Source organism: Palaemon carinicauda, chromosome 18, assembly GCF_036898095.1.
Source record: "Palaemon carinicauda isolate YSFRI2023 chromosome 18, ASM3689809v2, whole genome shotgun sequence".
Taxonomy (NCBI): domain Eukaryota; kingdom Metazoa; phylum Arthropoda; class Malacostraca; order Decapoda; family Palaemonidae; genus Palaemon; species Palaemon carinicauda.
In genome coordinates this window covers 21,698,635-21,725,860 of record NC_090742.1, presented here as the reverse complement: position 1 = coordinate 21,725,860, position 27,226 = coordinate 21,698,635, and the positions used below count along the sequence as shown (strand labels likewise).

The 27,226-nt window shown below is 34.7% G+C and overlaps 1 protein-coding gene across 1 annotated transcript in view; it reads right to left on the bottom strand.

The window, feature by feature from the left end:
• Positions 1 to 19,879: 19,879 nt before the first annotated feature.
• Positions 19,880 to 27,226, bottom strand: part of LOC137657696 (glucose dehydrogenase [FAD, quinone]-like) — a 124,526-nt gene continuing 117,179 nt past the window's right edge. The window contains exons 11-14 of the mRNA XM_068392101.1: positions 26,104 to 26,281; positions 24,100 to 24,173; positions 21,881 to 22,032; positions 19,880 to 20,508 (exon numbers count right to left, since the gene is read on the bottom strand). Of these exons, the coding sequence (XP_068248202.1) occupies positions 20,319 to 20,508; positions 21,881 to 22,032; positions 24,100 to 24,173; positions 26,104 to 26,281 (594 nt within the window). The 3' untranslated portion in view covers positions 19,880 to 20,318. The remainder of the gene's footprint in view (positions 20,509 to 21,880; positions 22,033 to 24,099; positions 24,174 to 26,103; positions 26,282 to 27,226) is intronic.

Genomic DNA, 27,226 nt, shown 5'->3' with positions numbered 1-27,226 from the left:
GTTATCTACAAAATGTACAACTTGGTCGCAGACAGAGGAAGCATTATGTGACGGTGCCGAGAGAGGGTTGTGAACTCAAAGGCAGGATGCAATCAACTGAGTTATATTATTAAAGAACACTCTCCTTTATATACAAAACCTCAAGGCAACAGGACATAACATGTTCACAAGACAGAATGTTACAGAGGAAAACCGGAGACATGAATTTTCATGTTCGTTTTAGTGCGAGGGAAGAGCGAAAATACAAGCATAATATATACAAAAGGAATTATGTACAATTGTGTGACACACGGTTGGTACAGTTATCTACAAAATGTACAACTTGGTCGCAGACGAAGGAAGCGTTGTCTACAAAATGTACAACTTGGTCGCAGACGATGGAAGCGTTATCTACAAAATGTACAACTTGGTCGCAGACGAAGGAAGCGTTGTCTACAAAATGTACAACTTGGTCGCAGACGATGGAAGCGTTATCTACAAAATGTACAACTTGGTCGCAGACGAAGGAAGCATCATTAACAAAATGTACAACTTGGTCACAGACGAAGGAAGCGTTGTCTACAAAATGTACAACTTGGTCGCAGACGAAGGAAGCGTTATCTACAAAATGTACAACTTGGTCGCAGACGATGGAAGCGATATCAACAAAATGTACAACTTGGTCGCAGACGAAGGAAGCGTTATCTACAAAATGTACAACTTGGTCGCAGACGAAGGAAGCGTCATTAACAAAATGTACAACTTGGTCGCAGACGATGGAAGCGTTGTCTACAAAATGTACAACTTTGTCGCAGACGAAGGAAGCATTATCTACAAAATGTACAACTTGGTCGCAGACGAAGGAAGCGTTGTCTACAAAAAAAGTACCGATACCGTAGTAGTTTCAAAGCGAAGCTTCCCTCTAACATTAGTTCGAAAGCAAGGTCAGGTGGATATCACAACTTACCAAATGTTGCTTGTTCTTCAGCGAGGTCCAGACCACATTTAGGAAAAAAAAACATGATTCAGAGAGAGAACTGACATTTTAAACAAATTAACACCTCTTCAAGTATTTTTTTTTTTCAAAAAGAGAATTTAGTCTAAATTCTCTCTAAAAATCACTCTAGATATCGAATTTATATAAAAATAACACATGAAAGAGATCAAACAACAACAACAACACCTACAGCAAAATTAATAATAACAATACAACCCACAACAATAATAATAATAATAATAATAATAATGATAAACATGACGAAGCTAATAATAATAATAATAATAATAATAAACATGACGAAGCTAATAATAATAATAATAATAATAAACATGACGAAGCTAATAATAATAATAATAATAATAATAACAATAATAATAATAATAATAATGAAGATGATAATAATAGTAATAACAACACCAAGGAAATGTATATAAAGTTAGGATAGAAATCTTTATGATCCTCTACATTAAAAACAAACAAAACAAGTGGATCATAGTACCCTAATTTATACATTCATTATACCTGTGTATAAAAAAAAGGGTCATCCAGGTTTTCGGATTATAGCAGTTCCTGTCTGAGTGGACCTAATATGTCAGACAAAAAAAAAGAAAAAAAAGTGTATTGGTTCTGTTTGGGGAGTAAGCAGGAAATTATACTACTACTACTGCTACTACTAATATTAATAATAATAATAATAATAATAATAATAATAATAATAATAATAATAATAATAATAATAATATCTCTTAAATTAGAAATAAATTAGATGAACGTCCAAAGATATACTGTAGAGTGTAGTCTAATAAGTAACACCTTATCATCCAAACGGAAAATGAAAGTATTATGATGGTCGCTCCTGTTGGAGAGCATAGTGGGCATCAGAGCATGGGTGAAACCGGTTTATTCTTGTCACTAGAGACTAAGTAGTCCTAACTGATAGCAACAGCTGATTGAGGAGATATAGGAGAGAAATATCGCCAAACAGACATATTATTATTATTATTATTGGGTAAGCTACAACCCTAGTTGGAAAAGCAGGATGCTGTAAGCGCAAGGTCTCCTACAAGGACAAAATAGCCCAGTGAGCCAAGGAAATAAGGAAATACATAAATTACAAGGGAAGTATTGAACTATATATATATATATATATATATATATATATATATATATATATATATATATATATATATATATATATAGTATATACTATAAAAGTAATATCTAATGTGGTATTCCCCAGGCATAACAAAGTCAATTTTCATAAAAGCTTTCACAGAAAATCGATCAACCAGCTTTCTTTATCTAGATTGAAAACCAGACATACTTCATCTTATGTATAGAAAATGTCATGTCAATAATTGTGAAATTATTGTACTGAATAATGAAATAAGTCAATTACAGATATATAATATAGAATTGTGTTTAAACCCAGTAATTCCCAAAACGATACTGGCTTGCATGGGCGGTAAGTTGAAAAAAAAAAAATCTCTATCCTTAGGCTGAAGGGAAGAAGTTCCTTGATTTTATTCCACCATCAAAAGTATTATTACATGCCCTGCCTTATTAGAATTCAATATCGAAGTATAACGAAAAAATTAAAAACAATTTCAGCCAATGTGATGTGAATCAATTTCAATATTTCCTTTTCAGAGTGGAAAATAGAACAGATCTTGATTCGTCAACCTTGACTGTTTCAAAGCTTTCTGTTGTCGTCTTCTCATTAATTGAGTTGCTTGAAGGTACTTCACCTCTCAATGTACCCATTTGAAGCGATGAGACTGATCACGTAGACGCATACGGGAAACATATTATCATTAATAGCAATGCTCCACCCTGGTGTAAAAAGCAGGATGCCACAAGGCCAAGGACTCCTACAGGGAAAGGAGTCTAGCGCGTTAAGGTCGCAGACACAATCCTATTAAGAATAATTAAAAAAATATATGAAATCAATTAAAATAAGTAACAACGTTTAACATAGACTCGACACACATATACTAGGACAGGAGACTCATGTCAATTTGTTCAGCACAAAAGTATTTGTAACAAGCTTAAATTTCTGAATTTCCACCGATTCCGCAGCCAGATTAAGATCATTCCAAAATCTGATCACAGCTGAAATAAAACTTCAGTTTATCTTTTAGGAGAAGGCCACTCCAAAAGCAAACCATTGTTCTCTAGTCTTGGGTAGTGCCATAGCCTCTGTACCATGGTCTTCCACTGTCTTGGGTTAGAAGTTCTCTTGCTTGAGGGTACACTCGGGCACTCTATTCTTTCTAATTTCTCTTGTTATTGTTTTGTTAATTTTTTTTTAGTTTATATAGGAAATATTTATTTTTATGTTGTTACTGCTTTTAAACTTTTATTTTTCCTTGTTTCCTTTCCTCACTGGGCTATTTTCCCTGTTACGACACTGGGGCTTATAGCATCTTGCTTTTCCAAAAAGGGTTGTAGCTTAGCAAGTAATAATAATAATAATAATAATAATAATAATAATAATAATAATAATAATAATATCTAGTATCAAGTCTTATGATGGCTAAGCCAAGATTGTTGGAATTAACTGTATATCTAGTACTACGCGTACTGGAGGGTAGTCTGGGAAGACCTGAATAAAAATAATGATCAGAATTATGAAAAATATTATGCATCATACACAAAGAACTAACTGAATTATGGCAACGGAGATTAATATCTAGAATAAAGGATAATGAATGTAATAGACCGTAATTTTTTGTCCAACATTTGATGAGAGTCAGAAGTTGAAAAACCAGACAAGAGAGCAATACTAAAAACATGGCAGAATAGAATAATTGAAAAACCAGACAAGAGAGCAATACTAAAAACATGGCAGAACAGAATAATTAAAACGTTTCTTTCCAAAAATCTTGAAACATCTCAAAATGCCATTTTTGTGCAACTGAAGAAGATACAGAACGGAACTTTTTCTCAAAAGTAAATTTGCAGACAAGAATTTGACCTATATTTTTAATAAGTTGTACTGTATACAGTTAAAGAGAATATATCAATGTAAATATTTGGATTTTAAAGAGCCACTGTCCTTGACCAACTTACAATCATACTTTGAGTTTTGTTAATGATCACATTTATTTCATATAATTTGCACCATGTATTAATTCTAGTTCGATATGCAACCATAGGGTATACATTCAGAAGATGGAATTGATGCAAAGAAAGTAGCATCATTTGCATATGCAACAAGTTTGTTTTCTAAGCCAAACATCACATCATGCGTATATAGTATGAAAAGTAATAGGTCTAGAATACTACCCTGAAGAATGCCAGATATTACATTCCTCCAGTCAATATGGTGCCCATCAGCAACTACTCTGCAGTCCATTCCTTGAAAATTCAATAATGATGATAAGAAAAGGCCCACCTACTCCCATCTGTTCAAGTTTGAAAATATGGACCTCATGATTAACACGGTCGAAGGAAGCACAAAAAACCTGGTCTATTATACAAACTTCCTGACCACAATGAAGGGATTTATGTATTGTACAGCATCGAAAATCCTTAGAATGGGATCATATGCTGTTAACCTACTTAAACGTTTTGCCAAGAGATGTTCAACTGTCGAGAATATGGTAGCTATGAAGATTAAATAGTAATCAGCAAGGCTTGAAATACTATAAAAATGTATCTAATGAAAAAAAAAAATAAGAAAATAAAAACCCACTACCAATTCCCCCAACAAGTGGCAAAAAGACCTATTTTTGCTAATTCTAAACTTGGGAGCAACTAAACCAGCTGTCTTCATAAAAAAGACTAAGGAAATTACCATTTGGGTCTACGCTTGCACAAGCATCAAGGTCCAGTAAAAGTATTTTAGGTTCACGGGACCCAGTAGCTAAACTAGTTAGTTTAGCTTCCGGAAAACAGGAATGAGGAAGATCGAGTTTCTCATTACTCTGCTTACTGTCAAACGCATTATCTAAAAGGATTAATATTTTCTTTAAACAGTCAATGAAAGAGAAATCTGGTTTATGCTAAAGTAGAATTGTTAAGTCTTCACCAAACAAAGATTGCAAATTCAAGAGTAGCACACCATTCATGTTTCTGAGTTGCATTACAAAGGGTTTCTTTTATGGTCAAATTGTATTCTTCTTCATTGAAAAAAATATCTGAGTAACAGCTCTTAGCTGAGTATAGTTATTCCAAGTCAAATTTGACCTATTACCCTTCCAAAAAAAGGCAAGCCTCCTGCTTCTCCAAATAAGTGCGTCTACAATCATAGAATCAGGGTTTGTCCTTCACTCCTAAATTAGCACACAAGTAAAGATACTATTATCAATTATGTTGCCCAGACCTTCAATCAGGAGAACAACAGACTCTGACCCTTTATACAACTATGACCAATTCAAATGTAAAAGGTCACTCAAAATGCCATTCCAGTCTGCTTGAGATTTTAAAGATGTTATGCTTCCTGTTTCTTAAACTAAGCACGTCCACAACAATCAATGAACTCAGATTAGTTCTTGATTCCCTATAACAATACCTTAGTGAGCTTCTGAATGTCAGCTGAATGCATTATGTTCTGCTTACTATCTTGAGCTACGGTGAGCTGAACGTCAACTGAATGCAAACTTTTCTGCTTACTAACTTGAGTTACAGTGAGCTGAACGTCAGCTAAATGCATATTGTTCTGCTTACTACCTTGAGCTACAGTGAGCTGAACGTCAGCTGAATGCAAACTTTTCTGCTTACTATCTTGAGCTACGGTGAGCTGAACGTCAGCTGAATGCAAACTTTTCTGCTTACTAACTTGAGTTACAGTGAGCTGAACGTCAGCCAAATGCATACTGTTCTGCTTACTACCTTGAGCTACAGTGAGCTGAACGTCAGCTGAATGCAAAATTTTCTGCTTACTAACTTGAGTTACAGTGAGCTGAACGTCAGCTAAATGCATATTGTTCTGCTTACTACCTTGAGCTACGGTGAGCTGAACGTCAGCTGAATGCAAACTTTTCTGCTTACTAACTTGAGTTACAGTGAGCTGAACGTCAGCTAAATGCATATTGTTCTGCTTACTACCTTGAGCTACGGTGAGCTGAACGTCAGCTGAATGCAAACTTTTCTGCTTACTAACTTGAGTTACAGTGAGCTGAACGGCAGGTGAATGCATACTGTTCTGCTTAATACCTTGAGCTACAGTGAGCTGAACGTCAGCTAAATGCATACTGTTCTGCTTACTACCTTGAACTACTTGTTAAGAGTAGCAATGCACATATTTAAATTCATGGAAAATTATCTTTAATGGCTAATACCCAAGGAATGAGGACTTGACAAGAGGCTACTACGAGTTATTATACATATCTGCTACGCTCCAACCTCCTCCTCGGCATCATTGCAAATCTTGAAATTTCTTAAGGAAAATCATCTCCTTTGATGCTCTATATTGTATATCTGCAAAAGTATCTTTGAGAATATCTTTAGATCTACCAGTCCTTATTTGCTGACGAGGAAGGTGGCTTCCATATTAGCAGCAAGATGATGATGGTTTTGCTACTATAAAAACATGGAATGATTTCCAAACTACATCAGCTAATTTATGTAATATGTTATACAATATGAAATTCTATTGATAAAATTACTAGTATCTATATCCTAAGCACATAAAAGGAGGAAGCTCCCTTATATTCAATGTAAGGTGATTATTGATAAACAATAAAAAGTAATTATTTTGGAACTGTTTTACAAAATGGAATGCGATTAGTGCATTTTAAAACCAACAATGAAGTAGTATATATACACCTCTGTATATATTTTTTACACACACACACACACATATATATATATATATATATATATATATATATATATATATATATATATATATATATGGACAAGACATATAATGAGATAATAGATGAAAAAAGAAATAACAGAATGGGGGTATCTACAGATTGCAAACGAAGTAGGGGAAGAAAGAGAAGACGACTGGTTGAGGAGCTAAGAAAATTCGCGGGATAGACTGGCATAGAAAGACTATAAACAGACGCGTGTGACAGAACATATCCGAGCCCTTTGCCTTACATTAGACTAGCTGATGATGATTTATATATGTTTGTGTGTTGAAAATATAACAGCTTCACAGGTACACTCCTGACTGAACAGCAAATTCTCCTGACTGAACAACAAATTCTCTCTTTGTTCAAACCCCGAGTATTGATGAGTAACAAAACAATGCTATAATCGCGTATTGGAAAAACGCAATTGCCAGCCTTGAAGGAAAATTAACTTCCCTTCGTGATTTCCTGCAGACGACTGATGCAACGTAAGTATTCTTTAGACCTTGAATAAAAGACTAAATCTTTTGCGTTCTCAAGCTTCCTTTTCCTCTAATATTCATGAAATGTTCATCAATCTCTGGCAGCTCTTTTAATATTTCTCTAATTTCTTGCAACTATCAGGTTTAAAATGTCTATGATTTCTCGTATTCTCAGAAATGTCTGGAAATGATTACGGATTTTTAAAAAATCTCCGATTTATCAGATCCTTATGAATATTCGAAGTTAATTGACTTTGAGATCTCTAAAATTTATGAGGTTTTAAAAAAAAAGAAAAAAATAATAATTTACGTTAATCTAAAAATACTATATCTATGAAATAGCTTATTAATTATTTCTAATCGACAAGAAGCGGAAACTTGTTTATAAATCTGATTCACAATTACCTTAAACCATCTCTAAAATCTAATTTACAATTTCCTTAAAAACATCTCTAAGAGTAGTTTCTTGAAGATATTCACTCATTAGTACATTGAATCCTTCTCTCTGGTTACGGTTCATTTTCCCTTTGCCTAACACATACACCGAATAGTCTGGTCTATTCCTTATACATCCTCTTCTGTCCTCATACACCTGACAACACACATTACCAAACATTTCTTATTACTGCACTGTAATTGTTCAGTGACCACTTTTCTCTTTGTAAGGGTAGAAGAGACTTTAGCTATGGTAAGCAGCTCCTTTAGGAGAAGGACACTCCCAAATCAAACCATTGTTCTCTAATCTTGGATAGTGCCATAGCCTCCATACCATGGTCTTCCACTGTTTTGGGTTAGAGTTCTCTTGCTTGAGGGTATACTTGGGCACACTATTCTATCTTATTTTTTCCTCTTATTTTGTTAAAGCTTTTATAGCTTATATAGGATATATTTATTTTAATCTCGTTGCTCTTCCTAAAATATTTTAATTTTCTTTGTTTCCCTTCCGCACTGAGCTATTTTCCCTGTTATAGCCCCCTGGCTTATAGCATCCTGCTTTTCCAATTAGGGTTGTAGCTTAGGAAGTAATAATAATAATAATAATAATAATAATAATAATAATAATAATTTGACATCTTCCTCCTCTATGAAAACCAAAGAAATATTTCTATTTCAATCTCAAAAAGCGTCTCCGAAGTACTATATAACATTATCTGAAATCTATAGAATTTGCTGGGTTTGGTTAAGAATCTGCGGTTACGATCAGTTTGCAAAAAAGATAAAAAGTATACAGGTGTAAAATACATTTTTCATGAACAGTTCTGCTTGAGAGAATGTTTCAAATATTACAAGGCCAAAAAGATAATTTCGTATTGGACAGTGAGCACAATTCCCTTCTTTTTATCATTGATAGTATAGCTATTATAATTATTCATCACCATCTTCATTATCAATATTATTATTGTTAAATAATTGGTACCGTAGACAGAAATGAAAAGTTTAAAACATGGTTGTATGGGAGAGGTGAAATGACCTTAATAGACATTGCTGTGTCTACACAACATAATATATTAGTAACACCACAATCTCTCTCTCTCTCTCTCTCTCTCTCTCTCTCTCTCTCTCTCTCTCTCTCTCTCTCTCTCTCAACAAATCATTGCTAAACATTTCAACAATGACATTAACCTAAACCCTTTACGCTATCATGATTAAGAGTGAAGGTCCATTCACAGAAAAAGATATGACTTTGCAACATACGGGGTACGGCAAAAAAAAAAAAAAAAAAAAAAAAATAATAAAAAAAAATAAAAAAAAAATAAAGGAGTGAAAGTGCTATGATTCCACCTCTATACGTCCCAGATGGGATGGAATACTGTAATCGCACGTGATTTGTCCATGTGTATAATAGAATAGAAATTAGATACGTGATGGGAACGTTAAACACGAATTACATATTTCCATAAAAAAAAAAACAAATGGTGTGTAGATGGAAGTTGTGTACACCTATCGTCGGCATGTACGTATATATGGCGACATACTAGGCCGCAATTATCAATAATGATTTGCTAGTTATCAAAAGGACGTAAAATGATGTGTAGATGAAAGCTATGTGCATATATACTGTAAATACATACATAAATAAACTTACACGCATGGCAAATCTTTAGCCCTTCTCCTGTTAAGGTGACGCATTTAGTATTCAAGGAGACTTCGCTTAAGCGACATTGGCAGTCCATTTATTAATCAAGGACAAACAAATGCTCCAGGTATCTAAGAACAAAGAGCAAAGACATTCCGATAATAAATGGAAAGGGGAGACGTAGCAAATGAAAGTAAGATGAGATTAACATGGTTATAGTTGGAGAGAATAAAAATATAAGTGGAATTATCTTATAATCGATTGAACAGATTATATAGCTTTTATCACGGATAATTGTTGAAGTTTGCATCACAATTTTCAAAAGTAAGGCTTTTTTTTTTAGGTTCAAGTTTGAAGAAAGGTTTAAAGATATTTGTGGGGGTCCAAGGTTGAAGAAAGGCTTAAAGATTTTTCTGGGGGTTCAAGTTTGAAAAAGGCTTAAATATTTTTGGTTCAAGTTAAAGAAAGGCTTAAAGACTTCTTTGGGGGGTTCAAGTTTGAAGAAAGACTTAAAGAATTTTTAGGGTTCAAGTTTGAAGAAAGGCTTAAATGCTTTTTTGGGGTTGAAGTTTGAAGAAAGGTTTGAAGACTTTGTTGGGTCAAGGTTTGAAGAAAGCCTTAAAACCTGTTTTTGGGACCTAAGTTTGAATAAAGTCACACAAACCACAGGGTTAAAGTTTAAAAAAAATCTTGAAGACTTTTTTTGAGGGTCAAGTTTGAAGAAAGCCTTAAAAACTTTTGTTGGGTTAAAGTTTGAAGAAAGTCTTAAAACTTTTTTTGGGGGGGGACTCAAGTTTGAAGAAAGTCACACAAGCTGTATTTCACGATCAAAGACTTACTGGAAAAGATATTTTGCTTTCTCTGGAGGTGAAAGTATAAGCACCTCAACGTCATTAATTCCACTGTGGATTACACCAACACAACGGTGGTGGTTGGTCAACTTGAAGAAAAAAACCCAATGATGTATAATAAAAACTATGATTTTACTTTCACCTTGTTAATTTTTTCTTTTTTATTTTTTTTGCAAGGTGAACATTCATTTAAAAAGCATTCTCAACATATATATTCAAAAGTTACTTTGATTTTTATTCTATCACTGAAAAAAATCCTATACACTTTTCTCAGCACGAAAAAAAAGGTCTAAAGATTTGATCACATCTAATTCCAGTTATGATCATCCATTTCCTCGTATTTCAACAAACGTATATTATAAAAATATATTAATTCAATTCAATTATATATTTACACGCCTTAGATATAACGATAACCTCAACACAAAGAAGAATAAGCCCATGTAAAAGGAAATAACTACGACAAAATAAAAAGTGGCCTACCTGCTGATTTACGAGAGCACGTGCGTTGACCAGCCAGAGGAAATCAGCGTATCGACCTACTCGCTCAACTACCAAGGAAACACTGACTTGGTCAGACGAGACACGGCACACGGCACTCGGCAGACACATATGAGACGGTCACTCCCTTTGACACTCCAGTCTCAGGCACTCACTTCCGACTCCTTGTGGTAGGGTTGCAAAAAAAAGGGCCATCGTTATACAAACTTCCTAAAATATAAATTAGAACGTAAAGGACTTGCCTACATAATTGTTTTTCGTATTGCATGTACAATAAATTTTACAAAAATGTATAGTTTTGACTATCTTCATAAAAAATCTGACAAAATTACAATGTGAATCTCACTATATAATCCATAGAACGATATAGACGTCAACCAGTTTAACTTAGGTGAAACAATGCTTCCAGAGTGAGTAGTTATATGGCTATCATCTCCCCTATATAACAAGGTCAAAGTATCTCTCTCTCTCTCTCTCTCTCTCTCTCTCTCTCTCTCTCTCTCTCTCTCTCTCTCTCTCTCTCTCTCTCTCTCTCTCGATATATATATATATATATATATATATATATATATATATATATACATATTTATATATATATATATATATATATATATATATATATATATATATATATATATAGATATATATATATACAAAACCAAGTCAAAATGTTTCTCTCTCCCTCTCTTTCGGTATATATATATATATATATATATATATATATATATATATATATATATATATATATATATATATATATATATATATAACAACTGATCTCTTGGTTCCTCGGGTAGGGGGGAAACAGGGGAGCAGCCATACCCTGGTGAGAGAGGTTGTAGTTAGGAAAGGGAGGTGGGATTGGAAGGGTTGAATCTGTCTGTGTGTGTGTGTGTGTGTGTGTATTTACTAAGCTGTTATTTTTGACGGGTCGCGTACTTGTAACTTTCTGATTCCTTATCAAATTTCGGATTATTATTTGTAGGTTAGGCTTTGTCTCATAATTATTATTATTATCATTATTACTAGCCAAGCTACAACCCTAGTTGGAAAAGCAAGATGCTGTAAGTCCAAGGGTTCCAATAGGGAAATATAGCCCAGTGAGGAAAGGAAATAAGGATATAAATAAATGATGAGAACAAATGATGAATGATTAAACGAATAAATAAATAAATAAAATTGAGGCAGATATCTTAAAACGTGGAGTCTATCCCATAGACTATTGGCAGAGCGCTGGAAGCACTAAGCTTGAAGTACCGAGCTGGAAGCACTGAGCTTGAGGTACCGAGCTTGAAGCACCGAGCTTGAAGTGCCGAGCTGGAAGTGCCGAGCTGGAAGCACCGAGCTTGAAGTGCCGAGCTGGAAGCACCGAGCTCGAAGTGCCGAGCTGGAAGCACCGAGCTTGAAGTGCCGAGCTGGAAGCACCGAGCTCGAAGTGCCGAGCTGGAAGCACTAAGCTTGAAATACCGAGCTGGAAGCACTAAGCTTGAAGTACCGAGCTCGAAGTACCGAGCTGGAAGTACCGAGCTTGAAGCACTGAGCTTGAAAAACAGACTAGTAATTGATATTGATTAATGTTCTAAATAGTAAGTGATATTGACTAGTCTTTTTAGATGAAATTACATAGCAATTTAAATTTAAGTAAGTTATGAATCTTTTAAAATGTATATTTACTCCTCATTACAATATATGATGCTAGGCTATTATTTAGAGTGAGATAGGGATTATAGTGAAAACACAATTTTCAGACATACATACATATATACATACATACACACACGCATATCTATATATATATATATATATATATATATATATATATATATATATATATATATATATATATATCATGTGTGTGTATGTGTGTGCATGGACAGTAATATGCATGTATATTTGTGACTTTACAGAGCCAGAAATTCCAATAAATGTCAAAGCGATACGAGACGAAGGATACCGAAGGACACGAACGGTCAATGCCTTAGGCGACAGGCCTTAGGTAGTACGCAAATCCTCACCGACCTCGAAAGCAAAGGTTTAGTACAAATATCGATCTACCTCATTCCTGTTTTCCGGAAGCTAAGCGAACTAGTTTTAGTTTATATATCCCGTGACATTAAAACTCTCTTGATGGCCCTCGATGCTTGTGGAGGAGGGGTGTGTGGGGGGGGGGGGAGAGGAGGAGGTGGACCTAAGTGGCAATTTTCCTTTGATATTTCTATAAAAACTGCTGACTGATTGATTGATTGAGTATGAGTTATCTTGTATCCTAAAGACTGCTGATTTCTTAACTCCGAAGATGTCTTTTTTCTGCAATTTAACAAGATGAGGTTCATTTAACACTTGCTGGAGAACTGGTAAAGTTACTTCATTGAGTAAATGGAAAACAGTTTTTCTATTAGAAAATGTACTGACCAAATCTATAATAATACCGAGAATAATAGCCAGCAAACTTAACAATAACTCTATTTAAGAATAGCGATATTTACAATACTTCACAGGATTCATAAAATGCAGTTCACATATTATTAATTTACAGAAATTACTTAAGTAATACAAGCCTAAGATTTATAAGTCTATGATGTAAGAATCAGATGACGCAGAAGCTCGGCGCCGAATTTTGAAGGTCAGCTACAAAGTTACAGAACGAGAATCCAGTTTAAATGTAAAAGATTATAATCAGGAACACAGCTTTTGATGGTATTTGATCTTCCTCCAAGATTTCCTTGTTTTCTTCTAAAATTGAGAGTGTTGTAAATGGAAGCAATTAAGCAGTGTCTTAACAGGAGTCACAGAAATGTATCCACAAGAGCAATGTTAACTCTTTGAGATGGACGATGCAAGTCTCTCTGACTAATTATAAAACTCGAAAAACTTTCTGAGGGATTCTTTTACATTTTAATAGCAACTGGCTGCTTCAGAAAATGACGAGAAAATACCAGAAGCTCTTTTTCTAGATTACAGCAATACCTATGATTTTCAAAACATTGCAACATTTTTACCTTAACACGAATACTTAATATGACAAAAGACTCAAAACAAACCTTTTTTTCCAGGTCCTATAACATAAAAAGAGATAAATTTAATGCTGAGGGTAATCATCTGTTTCCTAGTTTGCAAATTGGCTTTTGTAAAGGCCTTGGAGCATGTGATGCCCGTCTTACAATCTCCAATGCTGTACAGAAATCCATTGTTTCCAGTTAGGATGTTCATATGATTGGCCTTGATTTTAGTGCTGCCTTTAACTGGGCCAATCATGAGGCCCTTGTTTTCAAATTAAAACAGTTGAGTAAGTGGGTCTTTTCTTAGCATCATAGTGGCTTTCTGAGTAATATATTGCAAAGAGGTGTTGTTGATGGGCACCATAGTGAGTATAGGAATGTGATATTTGGCGTTCCTCAGGGTAGTGTTCTTGGACCATTACTTCTCATAATACATACAAAGGATGTATAGTATGGCATAGAAAATAACATTGTTGCTTATGCAGATGATGCTACTCTCTTTGCACTAATTCCATCTCCTGAATGTAGATCTAGGATTGCTGAATCCCTTAATAGAGATATAGCTAAAATTAGTGCATGTTACAAATTATAGAGCATGAAGCTGACCACATGGACAAGACCTCTGCCATGGGACATATGTTAAGATATTTGGATATAGTTAGCAATTGTGTTAAAATCAGGAAAGAATACCAACAGTGAAGATGAAAAAGAGGATTTTCAAATATGGATTGACCCCTTATAGAGATGTGCATGATCTCTGTCATGAGGCTAATGGTGAGATAATAAGATATAATTAAGAAATTATGTTAGAATAACGAAAGGACAACGGCAAAAGATAAAAATAAAATTTGCAAAGATGGATTGACCCCCAACAGAGATTTACAAGATCTCTGTCATGGGAAAAATGGCGAGATATCTGGATATAGTTAAGAAATTGCTAAAAGAAGGAAAGGACACCAACACTGAAGGCAAAAAAGAAGAGCATTTTCAAAGACGTTTTGACCCCTAATAGATAGGTACAAGATCTCTGTCATGGTACAAATTGTAAGGTATACAGATATAGTTAAGTACTTGTTACAATAATATAAGGACACCAACACTGAAGAAAGAAAAAGAACAGGATTTTCAAAGATGAATTTGCCCTCTGAGAAAAAGGTATTATGGAGGTTGTGGTGCCGCTGCCCGTTTGGTGGCGGTCAGTCTCTTAAGCACCATCCTTTCTTGCGCTCTCACTCTACGGCTTATTTACACGAGCTATTGATACCGCGCAGTTTAAAAATCAATGATATAACCCATTTAGTTCCAAAGTATCAGCTTATAGAAACAATGAGGCCGCTTCGGAAAAATCCTCTCGCGTGAGGGCCTGCCTTCTAACGAGTGGAAATATTCCCGAACAGAATAAAAACCGCTCGTTTGATGCGATCCTTAAGCCTTAAATTAAATTACAACAACCTCGCAACCTGTGTTATGCTAACCTCACTTTTGGCCTTCTGTATGGAAGATATGGTTTTTTATTTTCTTATTCAGGCAATTCTACCACCAACTGTTCTCACTCACTAAAGTCGGTAAAGAAACAATAAAAAACTGAGAAATTAATAAGAGGTGTTGGATTGCACTTCTATTTGCAGTATGGAAGTCTATTTCGATAACGTAAGGTAACACGAGAAATGACACATATATGATTAACACGCTTTTATTCTTTATACTTCTAAGTACAGTTTAGGTTACATGAAAAACATAGCATTGTACTGTTCGCATACTAAAACATGGGAACCTGACTTGCCCTTCTCCACACTACCTGGCCATACGTTGGACTCTATGTTGGGTTAGTAAGTAAACAAGCATACAATATAAATAAAAGATAACCTGAGGACTAAATAAACTTAATTTATCCTTCATGGACAAGGCATAAAATAACATAGCCTAACCTCCTTAAAACTATTGAACTGTAGCAGACCCTAATATTCACTGTAGCTCACATCCCAATCTGACCTACAACACAATCAGTACTGCCATCTCAGACTTGAAAACCTAACCTTTCTCAGAACTTCACTTGTTACTACACTATCCAGTACAAAACAAAACACAATAGAATTCCCTGGTTAAATGGTACTGGGATAGTGAGTAATTTTCTATGGAAATTTGGCTTGTCATGCAGAACAGGTGACTTTGCTTACTCTTCGCTTAACAGACACACAATCATCCATTGGATTGGGCATAAATTTAGTCATCAACTCGAAGCCTAAAATAAAGAGTGAGAAACTCTCAGTTATATGTAAAAAATAATTCACCTATAGCCTAAGCTAAGTTAGGCTATTGTCTTCATATAAGTTTAGCTAGGGTCACTTTATGGGGAGTAATGCAGGAATCACACTAGTCATTTCTTGCTCAAGGTTTTCGCCAACCTCCTGCCGCTGATAGCAAGCGAAAGTGTTGTAGCATCACACTACGATCATATGGTTCGAGGAGCAAATAGGAGAAAGTGTAAAGAAAACCGATCAGGTGACATCATCATGGCGCCCAGAAACTTTGTAACTGTTGCAGTAATATGTATTATTGATATATTACGTGAATGGAAGAATTCTATAACTACCACAGGATGAACAAAGCAGATTTTTATCATCTCTTGAGGGCATGTTTTATTATATCTTGAGGCTTGTTAAGATTACCAAGCAAGAGCACATCCTATCTGTAGCAGCCATCTTGTTTGTTTACATCCAAGGTCAGGCTCGCGGTTTGTGCTCGATGCTTCCCGCCCACTGGGAAGTCAATATCTCGAGCAACAAGCTCTCGTGTTTTCCATTTTGGGTAGCAACGGCTTGCCTAGAGTGATTTTAACTTTGGAGATGGGCTTGCCGTTTCTCAATGGCTTCGCTAATTGGACACCCTATTCTACGCATTTTAGGTTTTATAACAAAGAGAGAGAGATGGGATGATATTTCTTTGTCAGTAATTTGTTTGCTATCTATTCTTTCAAGCACAAGTTGCAGAGGTTCGATAAGCATTCATTAATTTTTTATTGTCTTTTTCTGTCCCTTACCTTATGACAAGAAATTTAGATTGGTTTATTGTCACCTATCATATCTTATTGCGCCAACATCGCATCCACTGCATAGTGACTTGATTACATTCATAGACGACAAAATATGTATAGATTGGTCCCTGTTCACACCCACAAAGTATGTGGTCCATTGTCTGGATGGGATGCCCACATGGACACTCAGCAAATGGGGCAAGACCCCAATTAAGAAGATCGTCTCCAGTCCTTCGAACTCTAGCTCGATTAAGAGTAACTCAATCCTTTCTAAAGAGGTTTGTTCTATGGGGAAGAGACTCACATGGGCTCTGGTTGATCTCACCAGGAGGGTATCGGTCGGTTTCTCTCCAGCGTTCTAGGCGGTAAGTTACTAACTCCATGGGGGTCGAGGCTAGTGGTGGTTATGAAGCTCTTGAGGGATTTGAATATTTGTCTCACCACCCATTGATCATAGAGTGGATGCCCTTCATCATCCTTTTCTTTATAGTTTTGGGTCTTTGAATGGACTGTTCGGCGGATGTTCGGTGGTGCTATGTCTGCCAATCTATAGAGTACTGGAAGAACTGTTGGTCTTAAGGCACCATTAATTATGTGACATGCTTGATTGTCACCTATGACAGGCTGATGCAGTTTTCCCAAGTTGGGATAAGCTGGCTAGCCTTGAAAAGATGGAAGCAAAATACTTAATGCTAATGAAAATAAAACTCAATTGTTCAATTTATTTCCAATATCAACCAAACCAATCTCTCATCTATATAAGAATATAAATATTTTTGGAATATTCAATAGAAAATGAATACAATATTTCGTGATCCCAATTTTCCAAGATACAGTATTAAGAACTCTGAAATATTTGAAGCCCGCATCATTTCCTAATTATCTGTAGTTGATTGTAACTTTATACCATCTGAGATCCTGGGATATTCTATTAAGTCTCTTGGCCTTCGAAACTTAAACCATTTATGTAACCTAGAAGTCCACATTATCAATATTTCTTGGTGTTACTTTAGGTCAAATGAACCAACCGTAATCTAGCGTCGGTGGAAATTCCAAAACATCTGAGGTCAAATGAACCAACCGTAATCTAGCGTCGGTGGAAATTCCAAAACATCTGAGGTCAAATGAACCAACCGTAATCTAGCGTCGGTGGAAATTCCAGAACATCTGAGGTCAAATGAACGAACCGTAATCTAGCGTCGGTGGAAATTCCAAAACATCTGAGGTCAAATGAACCAACCGTAATCTAGCGTCGGTGGAAATTCCAAAACATCTGAGGTCAAATGAACCAACCGTAATCTAGCGTCGGTGGAAATTCCAAAACATCTGAGGTCAAATGAACCAACCGTAATCTAGCGTCGGTGGAAATTCCAAAACATCTGAGGTCAAATGAACCAACCGTAATCTAGCGTCGGTGGAAATTCCAGAACATCTGAGGTCAAATGAACGAACCGTAATCTAGCGTCGGTGGAAATTCCAGAACATCTGAGGTCAAATGAACGAACCGTAATCTAGCGTCGGTGGAAATTCCAGAACATCTGAGGTCAAATGAACGAACCGTAATCTAGCGTCTGTGGAAATTCCAGAACATCTGAGGTCAAATGAACGAACCGTAATCTAGCGTCTGTGGAAATTCCAAAACATCTGAGGTCAAATGAACCAACCGTAATCTAGCGTCGGTGGAAATTCCAGAACATCTGAGGTCAAATGAACCAACCGTAATCTAGCGTCGGTGGAAATTCCAGAACATCTGAGGTCAAATGAACGAACCGTAATCTAGCGTCGGTGGAAATTCCAAAACATCTGAGGTCAAATGAACGAACCGTAATCTAGCGTCGGTGGAAATTCCAAAACATCTGAGGTCAAATGAACCAACCGTAATCTAGCGTCGGTGGAGAATCCAAAACATCTGAGGTCAAATGAACGAACCGTAATCTAGCGTCTGTGGTAATTCCAAAACATCTGAGGTCAAATGAACCAACCGTAATCTAGCGTCGGTGGAAATTCCAAAACATCTGAGGTCAAATGAACCAACCGTAATCTGGCGTCGGTGGAAATTCCAAAACATCTGAGGTCAAATGAACCAACCGTAATCTAGCGTCGGTGGAAATTCCAAAACATCTGAGGTCAAATGAACCAACCGTAATCTGGCGTCGGTGGAAATTCCAAAACATCTGAGGTCAAATGAACCAACCGTAATCTAGCGTCGGTGGAAATTCCAAAACATCTGAGGTCAAATGAACCAACCGTAATCTAGCGTCGGTGGAAATTCCAAAACATCTGAAGTATAAAGAAACTATAATAGATGAAGTAAAAAATTTCCCAAAATATCTCGTGTTCTTTGAAACATATTATGTGGAAACCTTGAATAATCTGTAGTCCTTCAGAATATAAAATCACCTATAATTCTTTGCAAATTTCCAGCTATTTGCCATTCTTAAAATATCCTTATTATTTGCAGTCCATGAAAACTAAGAAACGTGTGATAAGAAGAACCTCTCGAAGTTATAATTAGTCATCCGAAACCTTAATATGAAAACCTACTAAACTCAAAATCAATCATTTGAGTTCACTATTAATTCACTAAAGTAATAAATATGAAATATGTCAAAAAATCTTTAGAGATTTGAAATGACAGAGTGCAAATGTACCATCGCACATATTTTAGCTGATTATGATGATGTGAGGTAGATGAATTATCCATTTCAGCACTAAAATAAAAAAAAATGTCAGACCATTTCTATTCTTTGAAATGTGTATGGAGATTTACCCATCTGGCAATTAATCTATTCTATCTTATTTCTCCTCCGCTTGTTTTTGTTAAAGTTTGTATAGTTTATATAAAAAATATTTATTTTGGTGTTGTTGTTCTTAAAACATTTCATTTTTCCTTGTTTCCTTTCCTCACTAGGCTATTTTCCTTGTTGGAGCCCCTGGGCTTACAGCATCCTGCTCTTCCAACTCAGATTACAGCTTGGCAAGGATTAATAATAATAATAACATTGACTTTAATAAAAATATATACATTTTGTTTACCAATAAAACTGGTAAATCTTCACCTTTCGATACAAGTAAATCAGTCGATATTTATCACAATCAACAATACCAATTTCTTGCTTCAGAATTGTGCTTAGGTAAAACATATATTTTAAGGCATACTTTCAAACATAAGGAGGAGTACTGTTGAAGAGGAGGACATGGTTAGTGGTCTTTTTATGTTAGAAAGCCTTGTGATAAAATAATGAAAATAAGTTAAATGTTTTCTTTACTAGACTCTGAAGTAAGAAATGTCGCCTTAGGGTTACATTTAGCAACGTTATGAATAATAACCATATTCGTAAACATGTTTCCATTATTGCATAAATATAAATATCTACGTATCTATATACAACTTTGTGTCTTCCTATAAAATAACGTCGTCGTACAAGAGTTGGGCACAAAGAACTTCCGTCGTTTTAGGCTTTACGCATAATATATACACACGAAAATATATATTTCAAATATACATACGCTCAAATATACGTGTGTATATTTTTTCGTCACTTTGTCACGATAACGGAGCGTGAAACGAACTATCTAAAATCTACATCAGCTTTTCTGTGGCATCGTTAATAAGGAATTTATATTTAGCTGAGCCAGATTTCCAACGCCCCAGTCTTCTTTGATGAAATCTGCTCCTCGTTCGCCGATCATGATGGTAGGAGCATTGGTGTTCCCGGAAACCACTTGGGGCATTATCGAGGCATCGATGACTCTCAGTCCAGAGATCCCGTGAACTCTGGCAGAAGAAGAAGAAGAGTGAAAAGGGTCATTATCTAGAGTTTCATTTAGTCTCCATTAAGAGTCGTTACAAAGAACAAACCATCAGGTTTTCTGTGTGATTTTTGGATTGGTAATTAGCAATATGCTTAAAAGGTCACGATCGAAGAGGCAGAAATTTAGTAATCTTAATGATACGAACATAGACGCACTGTTTGGTGAAGAAAACCACGTAATTGACCTGTGCCAGTATATATTTGAAGTGTTAAAGATTTATAATTAAATATTTGTTTTGTTTTGGTGTTGATGTATGAGGGGTTTGTTGTGATGGTTGATTAATAGCCTTATATTTCATTTTGGAAGAAAATATAATTTTTCTGGACAAAATATTTTATAATGTAATGGGGAAAATGTATAATTGTTACAGAATAAAACCCACTGTTTTGTGTAAACTAAATATAATTATTGTACTACAATGTATATAAAGTTTTGTCAATAAAGAATAAATAAAAAATACTTTGTAAATTCTTGACAAAAGAGAGAATAATTTATATATGGGGAAGATTGAAAAATATTCCCTCTTTTCCTTCCATCCTAAGTGAAAGCATCGAAATATCAAATATACTTTTGAAGTGAGATCAAAATAATGTTACAGATTTCCTGGAAGCACAAATCAGCCAAAAGCAATTATTGTAAATTTCTACTTATTAATCCTAATATTTGTTCGGGTTAATTCCATCTTCACATAAAATTCCATCTTTTGAGAGATAAAAAAATTCAGATCTTTAAATACTAACTTACTTTTTTTATCACTAACTCAGCAAAATTGTCATATATATATATATATATATATATATATATATATATATATATATATATATATATATATATATATATATATATATATATATATATATATACACATATATGTAAGCTGTAACGAGAATCGAGAGTTTGATCTGGGTAACAGTATCCAATTCAGGTAATTTACGGTCTTTTCTTGAAAAGTTATGTGAGAATTATGTACTTGGTATTCAATCGAACGGCATGGTGATTTACCTATTTCTAAAGTACTTATAGGAAGCGAGTATTCTTTCACACCACGGTATGACCAGGGAAAACCAGACCCTTGCTGCTGATAACTCAGCTAGTAGACCTATGTCTTAATGACCCTCTTCCCTTGCTCACAGGGACGGCCACGTAGTGTTTACTATTGAAATTCATCAAACCGTGAGCACGACTTGAACCCACCATCCAATGAGCAATTTTTTCCTTGTTGGAGCCCTTGGGCTTCTAGCATCCTGCTTTTCCAACTAAGGATGTAACTTAGGTAGTAGTAGTATTAGTAGTAGTAGTAGTAGTAGTAGTAGTAGTAGTAGTAGTGAATTTACCTGAGTCGATGATCCACCACGCCCAATGGATCCGAAGCAGGAGCCATTTTGCAAGATCCGGCGGGATGGAAAGCCGTGTTCGCCAAGTGCCTGACGAAGCACACCCAGTAGGAATACGAGAGAAGAGGTTCGTGTTCACATCCAGGCAGAGGCTGCAAAGAAATGGCCTTCTTTAATCTTTATTCATTGGTTTCACGTAAAGGATGGAAGGAAGGGAAACGTGCGAGCGAAAGAGAACAGGATAAGAGAGGGGGGTTAAGTCCATCTCTGAAAGATGGAATACTTTGCCTTCCCTCATATATCGTTTTATGGTGTTTATCTACAAAAGAGCTAATACCTTGAGGCTGTTGTTACTTTAATCCCAAAATTATTACTAAGATAAAAGAGGGGGCCCAAGTCCATCCCTGAAAGATGGTATACTTTGCCTTCCCTCACGTATTATTATTATTATTATTATTATTATTAAATGCTAAGCTACAACCCTGGTTGGAAAAGCAGGATGCTATAAGCCCAGGGGCACCAACAGGGAAAATAGCCCAGTGAGGAAAGGAAACAAGGAAAAATATATCTTAAGATTAGTTACAACATTGAAATAAATGGTGTTTATCTACAAGAGAGCTAATACCTTAAAGCTGTTGTAACTTTAATCCCGAAATTATTACGGAAATAAAACCACATTTATTATAAATTGCTGATAATAATCATATATGTAAACAAGGGCAGCAAAAATAACAATAGTAATATATTGCTTTGTAATTAGTACTAGAGAAAAGTTAAAAAATATAATGAGCAAGATATAGATTTCCCAATCATTCCTGTTTTAATTCAAACTAATGTTGGCGATTATGAGTTTCCTATAATTACTTTTTTTTATATCTATACGATGCTACTGAGATGCAATCTAGCAACAATATTTTTAATGGCTCTGATTTAACGATTATTGTTCCTTATGCCTTCCAAGAAAAAAATCAGGGCTGATAAAACATTGGTCATGTATAAAAGAAATCCCGTTCCAAGTCTCTCTCTCTCTCTCTCTCTCTCTCTCTCTCTCTCTCTCTCTCTCTCTCTCTCTCTCTGCGTTAGTGATCTTAGTAGCTGAAATGCCAGCTAGTATCTTTGCAAATTTGAAGAACTGCTTTACAGAATGAAAATCAATTACAGAAATAACAGGAGCGATAACAACACAATTCCATACTTAGTGAAGAGTAATAATAATAATAATAATAATAATAATAATAATAATAATAATAATAATAATAATAATAATAATAATAATAATAAGATATTTCTGAGGGACCTCTGGCAAAGGTTAATGAAGTCGCCTATGGCCTAAGATCTATCAGTGGTGAAAATTTCGTCAAAATCCGTCAATTTGTTTTGACGTCATCTTTAAAATTGTGAAAAATACATATCTAAAAATAAAACCTTTATCCAGAACCGGATCATCTCCAAACTTTAATGGGGTCACCCATGACCTAAGATCTATCGGTGGTGAAAATTTCGTCAAAATCCGTCAATTTGTTTTGACGTCATCTTTAAAATTGTGAAAAATACATATCTAAAAATAAAACCTTTATCCAGAACCGGATCATCTCCAAACTTTAATGGGGTCACCCATGACCTAAGATCTATCGGTGGTGAAAATTTCGTCAAAATCCGTCAATTTGTTTTGACGTCATCTTTAAAATTGTGAAAAATACATATCTAAAAATAAAACCTTTATCCAGAACCGGATCATCTCCAAACTTTAATGGGGTCACTCATGACCTAAGATCTATCGGTGGTGAAAATTTCGTCAAAATCCGTCAGTTAGTTTTGACGTCATCTTTAAAATTGTGAAAAATACATATCTAAAAATAAAACCTTTATCCAGAACCGGATCATCTCCAAACTTTAATGGGGTCACCCATGACCTAAGATCTATCGGTGGTGAAAATTGCGTCAAAATCCGTCAGTTTGTTTTGACGTCATCTTTAAAATTGTGAAAACTTCTAATCCCGATCCAGATCATCTCCAAACTTTAATGGGGTCACCCATGACCTAAGATCTATCTGAGGCGAAAATTTCGTCAAAATACGTTGAGTAGTTTCGACACAGACAAATAAAAAGATAAATAAACCGATTCGAAAACAACTTATTTGGTGTAGGTAATAATAATAAAACCACTATTCTAACTACTGATATAGTAATTTCACTAATATGAGGAAGAAAATACTTGCCTTGTCGTGAAATCTGGCACCGAATACTTCTCTCAAGGCAGAAGTGTTACCAAGATTCATGGCTTGCTGGACGCCTGAAAATGAAAGACATAGAAAAATTTCGAGCTACAAATAAATGAATTGTATCAGATAGCGGATAAGTTATATCAACGATACTGAAGAAACACGCACACACACACACTATATATATATATATATATATATATATATATATATATATATATATGGGTGTGTGTGTGTGTGTGTGTGTGTGTATACGACCCGTCAAAAATGACGACTAAATATTTGGATAGATATGCGCATACAGTACATGCACATACAGGTTAAACTCTTCCCACCCCGTCCCCCTTGCTCAACTACAAGCCCTCTCACCAGGGTATGACTACTCTGAGCGAACCGGATATATATATATACATATATATATATATATATATATATATATATATATATATATATATACATATATATATATATATATATATATATATATATATATATATATATATATATATATATATGTACATATATATGTACATATATATAAATATATACACACACACACACACACACATATATATATATATATATATATATATATATATATATAGCCTATATATATAAATATATATATATATAAATTTATATATATAAATTTATATATATATATATATATATATATATATATATATATATATATATATATATAGCCTATATATATATAATATATATATATATATATATATATATATATATATATATATATTTATATATATATATAAATTTATATATATATATATATATATATATATATATATATATATATATATATATATATATATATATATATATATAACATAGCCTGACACTTGAGCTTCACCATAGAGAGGAGATATATATCGTAGCACTAACATATCGTTTGAGTTTACATGTGCCATGAATAGCTACAATTGACAGAATCATAGAACAAATATTCTGTTCTTTCCATATATGATAATGGCATGTGCACTATACATTGATATCTTTAGTGTTTGATACAAATAACAATCAATATTACTTTGGATTCTTTAGTCACTCTCCGTCTCAAATACAGTAATATCTGTGAAGAGTCCTTTACAACGAGTCACTTACGATAGCTTCAACCAGATTATAAGTACGAATGAAAATATAATTACAATTATCTAACGCTATGTAAATCTTCTTCACAATTTCAGGCTTTATAACTTTTTTAAAATACTTATTACTAAACTAATGTACTTTATTTTCCAAAATCTTACAACCAACTCTGTCTGTAACTGAATATCTGTTCAAACTCTGCCAACATTTTACTCTGAGGTGAAGATATGGTTGTCACTCCTGCTATATCCCATTTTCTATAGAAAAAAAAATAAAAAACAGTACGACTAAATTCCAAGGGTAACTAATGCAAGCAAGAACATATGCGTAGATATCTGTCTACAAAAGCCAGCACTTTGCTCTCTTCTTCCTTTACTCCAATTCCAAAAATGATTAAAGGTCGTTCATAAATGGGAGAGGCAAGGGACAGTGACAATGACTTAGCAAGATCATATGCATATGATTAGTGCCTAAGCCTCTACTCCACCAAGCTAGGACCAGAGTGGCCTTCTCAGTTTGAGAAATTTGAATTTTACTAGGCCCTTCCCTGTTGAAGGAACTTGAACATGAAAAGTAATGAATGACGCCCTCATTTAGAAAAAAAGGAAACACGCCAATGCCGAAGCCTAGATCTTCTTCTACTGGAGGAACACAATGGCTACTGATTACTCACCATGTACACCTATAGCGTGGCCATTGACTCATGGTGGCTAGGCCTATAGGCTCCCCAAACACTCCACCCTGAATGGCTGTCTATGACTTACCAGCTATGCTTATAAGTTCCCCCAAACTCCCATCCCTAGCTCACATGGATGGTGAGGCTGCAGACACCATAAGAAACTCTCAAGCTTGAGCAGGGACGTTTCCAACAAGCGAAGTGAGAAATCTTACCTCTGATGAGCACTTCAACATCATAAGGGTCAGCCAGGAAGTTGGGGTCAATGAGAGGAGGGGCTTTGGGGTCACTGGAAGCTAAAGTGACTGATCCCCGGCTTCTGGGTCGGGTAACGTAAGGTCCTATGACGAACCCGTCTTTACCCCTAAGGCTGCCGAAATATTTCTCGAAAAACTGAGGGGAAAGAGATGAAATAATATTGATTTTAGGTACTTTCCTGTAATGGCCCCACCACTAATTTCCGATATAACCCCAATACTATTTTTAAGATAGGTTAGGTTAGGTCAGGTTAGGCCAACCTAACCTAACATAATCAAAAAAATAGTATTGGGATTATATCGAAAATTAGTGGTCGGGCAATAACAGGATGTTATTAAAGGATAGTTAATATTTAACGTGTTGAAGTTGTGAGGAAAAAAGAAAATTATTAACATTTTTCGTTTCATAACTTAGCATCTTTAAAAATATAAGATCATTTACTCAAATGGCAAATTTAGTCGACAGATGATCATACAAATACGTAAACTAATACTTATACACATGCATTCTGCAGATACATACGCGCGATGCAATTAAGTTTAATGTTTACTGTGCAAAAATTTAATTTACAGATCTCATGATTGAAGTTTATGAAAATATTTATCCTTACAAGTAAATCTTTGTCAAATCGATAAGTCTTTTGACTGATTCAAGTACATTACTTATTCTAGGCGAATCTTTTCAATGGTTTCTATCTTTGGTTTTGTGGCGGAAAAATAAAAATAAAGATAAGTAGACCATTTTAAGTATGAAAGGAAAAACAAGTAAAGAAAATCCTTTCAAGCAATAAAGGAAAAAAACAAGGTAAAGAAAAGCCCTTAAGTATGAAAACAACACAAGTAAAGAAAATCCTTTCAAGCAATAAAGGAAAAAAAACAAGGTAAAGAAAAGCCTTTAAGTATGAAAGCAACACAAGTAAAGAAAATCCTTTCAAGCAATAAAGGAAAAAAACAAGGTAAAGAAAAGCCTTTAAGTATGAAAGCAACACAAGTAAAGAAAATCCTTTTAAGCATGAAGGGAAGAAACGAGGTAAAGAAAAGCCTTTAAATATGAAAGGAAAAGCAAGTAAAGAAAAAGCCT